General features: G+C 42.7%; 2 protein-coding genes across 2 annotated transcripts in view; one reads left to right on the top strand and one right to left on the bottom strand.

Annotated features, from left to right (window-relative positions):
- The window catches only part of DMGDH (dimethylglycine dehydrogenase), a 114,303-nt gene extending 113,502 nt beyond the window's left edge, over window positions 1–801 (bottom strand). The window contains exon 1 of the mRNA XM_006875190.1: window positions 686–801. Within this exon, the coding sequence (XP_006875252.1) occupies window positions 686–801 (116 nt within the window). The remainder of the gene's footprint in view (window positions 1–685) is intronic.
- Window positions 802–955: 154 nt separating this feature from the next.
- BHMT2 (betaine--homocysteine S-methyltransferase 2) overlaps window positions 956–5,335 on the top strand; it is a 29,879-nt gene continuing 25,499 nt past the window's right edge. The window contains 1 exon segment of the mRNA XM_006875197.1: window positions 956–994. Within this exon segment, the coding sequence (XP_006875259.1) occupies window positions 959–994 (36 nt within the window). The 5' untranslated portion in view covers window positions 956–958.

Here is a 5,335-nt window from a genome sequence, read left to right as displayed (position 1 = left end):
TCAACGAGATGAACTGACAGGTGTCTGCAACAATAAACTCAAACATAAAAATAATTGTGAGGATGGCATGGGGCCAGACAGTGTTTCATTCTGTTGTACATAAGGTTGCTGTGGGTCAGAAGTGACTGAAGGTCACCTAACAACAACGTAACAAAGTAGTTCAAAGGAGTACCTCCGTGGTGCAGCTGGTTAACACTTTCAGCTGATAGCTAAAATGTTTGCATCCACACAGTGGTACCTCCGAAGAAAGGTCTGGTAATCTGCTACCAAAAAATCAGTTATTGAAAACCCTATGGAGTACAATTCTACCCTGACACACATGTGGTTTCCATAAGTCCAAGTTTACAACAACTGTAGCTTTGCGGGTTTTGCTATTGTTTTGATTTTAGGCTGGTAAAAAAAAGTCGTGGGAAAATGTAATTAAAGGATTATGGGATACAGAAGACATTATTGACAGCTATTGACAAGAGAAAGGCATTGGAGCCGAAGGGACTTTGCATGGACAGCCCTTTGATACTGTTTCATTTTGCACCATAGCGCGTGTTAAAGGAAGCATAGTTAATTCTAGAAGAAAGTCCATTTCTCAGAGGCAGAAGTGCTCCTAACCCCGGAAACTGCCTCAGCTCCTTGCTGCCACCCCCTTTAAGTAGCCGGTGGTCGGAGTGCAGACGGGACCCGGACTCACCCTTCCCGGCTGTAGACTGAGCGCAGGCGGCCTGGGTAGGACACTGATTGCGCTCCCCGAAGAGGGGCAGTCCGCAGAGCGAGGCCCCCCAGACGCTGCGCTCCCGAGCGGAGCATGGCGAGGCCTAGGGCACCGGTACCTGCTTACAACAGGCTGGAGACTGGGGCCCTCCTGGCAGCCTTCAGACCCTCCCCCGATGAGGGGCGGGCTGGCTAGGGGCGGTCTTCTGGCCTGGTACGCGCCTGGGGCACCAGACGCTCTAGAAGTCGCGGTATGATGGCACCAGCGGGTGGCCCAGGGGCCAAGAAGGTGAGTTTCCGGGAGGCCAGAAGATTTTTAGCCCTCCTGGTTGGGAGGTTACCAGCGATAGGAGTTCAAATCCTCAGCCCCTTACCAATCTCTGCAGCCTTAGGCAAATTACCCGCCCAACTCAGTTAACCCAAATAGCAGGTTATTGTGGATGTTGGAATTGCTTCAATGTGAGGACTAGAATACTATTAATATTTATAGCATAGCTATCCTGCAGTCCAAGGAGTGACTGGTGCGTTTGAACCGCCTACCTTGTGGTCAGCAGTCCAGTGCTTATCCTATGGCGCCACATCAGGATTCCAATATTTACAGAGGGCTCACTAAATGTCAAGCACTGTGCAGGGTGTTTTACGCTAATTATCTCCACCTCTGTACGTACATTCCACATAAATGGGTATTATCCTCATTTTGACTGTGAGGAAACTGAGGCTCCGTTAGATGACTAGCTCAGGGTCCCCAATCTAATTCAGGATGGAACTGGAATTTGAAGTACAGCTTTGGGTCTTCAGTGCCGCACTTACATTTTGTTCCCTTACTGGTCTGCCATTAGCAGCTCCTCTGGCTCTTGCAGCCCCAGACCTCCTGGAAACTACCCTTGCATTTTGGGCAGGGCCGCTGCCAGAAGCTGTGAGCTGTGGATACGCCTGGAACTAGTTCCAGACACCCCAAAGGCACCGCGGGGGTGGGTGCGCGCTGATTCCTCCCCCACCCCTCCGCCTGTACCCGGGCTCTTTCCCTGGCTCCCTTCCTTAGGCCACCTTCTCTCTCTAGTCCTCACTGCTAGCTGTTGGCTTTTGTCTTTTCCCTTTCTACCCTGGGTGTGGTGGAGAGCAAGCAAAATAAAGAAAATCATGAACTTGGATGCAGAACATAACAGGACCCCTCAAAGCAACCCACTTGAGACTGCAATTCAAAATGGAGACTGCAATTCAAAATGGGGTGCGGGCAGGTGGAAGGATTTTTGTTAAGTCGGTTCTGACCCATAGCGACCCTATATGGGGTTTCCAAGGAGTAGCTGGTGAATTTGAACTGGCGACCTTGTGGTTCAACCGACTTTGCAATCCAGTGCATTAGTCCACAACGCCACCCCTGGACTCCAGGAGGAAGGATATAGACGTGGAAATGTACCTAACCCAAATCAAACCGGCTATCATCAAGTCAGTTCTGATCATAAGAACCCTACAGAACAGAGTTGAATAACACCCTCAGGTTTTCAAGGCTGTAGAGAAGCAGATTGTCACATTTTCCTCTATCCAAGATTCTGATCACTGACTTTTTGTTTAGCAGTCCAAAGTTTACCACGCTGTGCCACAAGGGCTCCTATAGAAATGTACACTACCTATTTATTATGTCAAAAATTAGGAATAACCAAGATGTCTTACAATGGGAGCTCATGAAATAACTTACGGTTCACCCAATTAATGAGTTATTGTTGTTAAGTGCAGGGAGTCTGTTCTGACAGTAGCAACCCTGTGTAGGGTTTTTGAGGAGCAGCTGGTGGGTTTGAACCACCAACATTGAGGTTGGCAGTCCAGTGCTTATCCTACATCGCCACACCAGGATTCCTACTAATTTATTAGTCTTTTATAGAACAAAAAAAGTGCTTTGGCAATATGAAGTTACAAAAGGAGATATTATATCACAGACTAAGCCCAACTAGATGAAATATTTATATAAACACTGGAAAGAATGGGCACAATAATGGTAATATTATGCGGCCCCATATGTTACAAAACATAAGGAATATAGGATTTTAAAAGCATGGTTTAGGATGTATTTTTCTGATTATAAGCTTAAGATGGGGGCAGTGATGAAAACAGCATGAAAGGATGAAAAAGCAAAGATCATTCTGGTGCTTTTTTTTCTGTAATGCTATATTCACTTTGGAGTTCTGGTATGGCACTGCAGGATAATGCACTGGACTGTAAGGTCAGTTTGAGCTGCAAAGTCGGTAGTTCAAACACACCAGCTGCTCTTCAGAAACCCTATAAAGGGTCACTATGAGTGCAAACTGTCTTGATGGCACTTAACAACAACACTTAACAAAAAACTTTTACAGTCGTTTTTTAAGGTTTAAAAATATGCTGTCCCTTGTTCAGTTTCTTCAGCACCTATACACTAACAGCAACAGCAACAGCATTATCATACACTAGACCACGTTAATATGTAGGAAGGGTCTAAGATGTTAGCGGGAAGGAGCAAATTCCACCGCTTTTCTCAGCTAACAGGCACCTTCTAAAAGTGTATTTAATTGGCACAGACAACAGCTTCAATTAATATTATAATCTAATAAGCAGTCCTGTTCGCATGGCTGCTGGGGAGATATTTTAGGCAAATTGGGCCCTCTGACCTCTCCAAAATGAAGTTGGTATTTATTAATATGTTGCTGTTGTGTTAAGTGCCGTCAAGTTGACTCCGTATCATAGTGGCCTTATATAAGGTTGCTGAGGAGCTGCTGGTGGGTTTGAACTGTCAGCGTCTCAGTTGCCAGTCCCGTGCTTATTCTGAAATGCTACACCAGGATTCCATATATGAATGCTGTTGTGTTCTTAAGTGCCGTCAAATTGGTTCTGACTCATAACGACCCTGTATAGAGTTTCCAAGGCTTTCCGTTTTCACAGGAGCAGAAAGCCTCATTTGGAGCAGCTGGCAGATTGATAGCACTGTCCTGAGCCAGACCTTAAAACCAGAGGTGATAGGTGCTGATATCTCAAAGAAGGTATCAATGAACTCTAAAGCTCACTCTCTGAGTCCCTGTGTGGTACTGTAGGATAAGTGCTGAACCGCATCATTAGTTTAAACCCACTAGTCACTCCTTGGAAATCCAATACAGGATTGCTATGAGTCAGAACCAACTCAACAGCAGATAATAACAATAATAATAAAGCTCAGTATCAGATCAGGGATAATATGTTATACTGCCAAACCAAAGGGAAGGATGAAATGATAGTGTACCACAAACTAGTATTTCTCTGTTTCACACATTCCTCCATAAAACAATCATTCTAGAACTATCTTTATATCATACAGGTAGTAGTTAATTGAAAAGGTATATAAGGTACATAGATGTGGTACTGTCGGATAAGTACTGGACTGCTAACCATAAGACTAGTAGTTCAAATCCACCAACTGCTCCCCAGAAGCACTGTATGAGTCAGAACCAACCCAACAACTCTTTAACAACATCAACAATAACTCAGTGAAGGCAGAGCTAAAGGATGTTATGAAGTCATATATTGATAATTCAGTTATTTTAATGAGTGTACTTTATAAAATTAACAAAATTTAAAAGGTACAGTTCACCATTATGATACAAATAGAGTGAAGCTTTGGAGCTCTTCATTTGCTGATGAGGCTCAACTCAAAATAAGGAGAAGCAATAGCAAAGATCAATTAATAATCAGAACATGGAATGTATAAAATATGAACCTAGGAAAATTGGAAGTTGTCAAAAATGAAATGAAACACATAAAGATCCATATGCTAAGCATTAGTGAACTGAACTGGACTAGTATTGACCATTTTGAATCTGACAATCATAGGTTTACTATGCCAGGAACAACAAATTCAAGAGGAATGCCACTGCATTCATCGTCAAGAAGATTTCAATTTCTATCTTGAAGTACAATGTTGTATATATATCCATGTGCCTACTAGGAAGATCAATGAATACCATTATTATTCAATTTTATGTGCCAACCACTAAAGCCAGTTATTGAAGAATTCTTCCAACTTTTTAAGTCTAAAATTAATCAAACATACAATCAAGATGCACTGATAATTACTGGTGATTGGAATGTGAAGGTTTGAAAGAAGATGAAGAATCACTAGTTGGAAAATAAGACCTTGGTGATAGAAATAATGCTGGAGATCACATGATAGAATTTTGCAAGATCAATGACTTGCTTATTGCAAATACCTTTTTAAAACAGCATAAAAGGCATCTATATACATGGGATTCACCAGATAGAATGCACAGGAATCAAACGGACTACATCTGTGGGAAAAAAGAATGAAAAAGCTAAGTAACATCAGCCAAAACAAGGCCAGGAGTGGACTGTGGAACAGACCATCAATTTCTCATATGCAAGTTCAGGCTAACACTAAGTAAACAAGTCCATGATAGCCAAAATATGACACCAAATATAACTTTTCTAAATTTTGAGACCATCTCAAGAATAGATTTGATGCATTAGACACTAATAACTGAAGACCAGAAGAGTTGTGGATGACATAGATACAAAGATTTACAACAAAATCCTAGCCAATAGAATCCAACAGTACGTTAAAAATAATCTTTGTACTAAGGGAAAGAACCCATACTAAAGGGGGGTGGGGGGG

The sequence above is a fragment of the Chrysochloris asiatica genome, unplaced genomic scaffold (assembly GCF_000296735.1).
Source record: "Chrysochloris asiatica unplaced genomic scaffold, ChrAsi1.0 scaffold00313, whole genome shotgun sequence".
Taxonomy (NCBI): Eukaryota; Metazoa; Chordata; class Mammalia; order Afrosoricida; family Chrysochloridae; genus Chrysochloris; species Chrysochloris asiatica.
The sequence above is the reverse complement of the archived record's forward strand: the minus strand, read 5'-3'. Positions and strand labels throughout refer to the sequence as shown.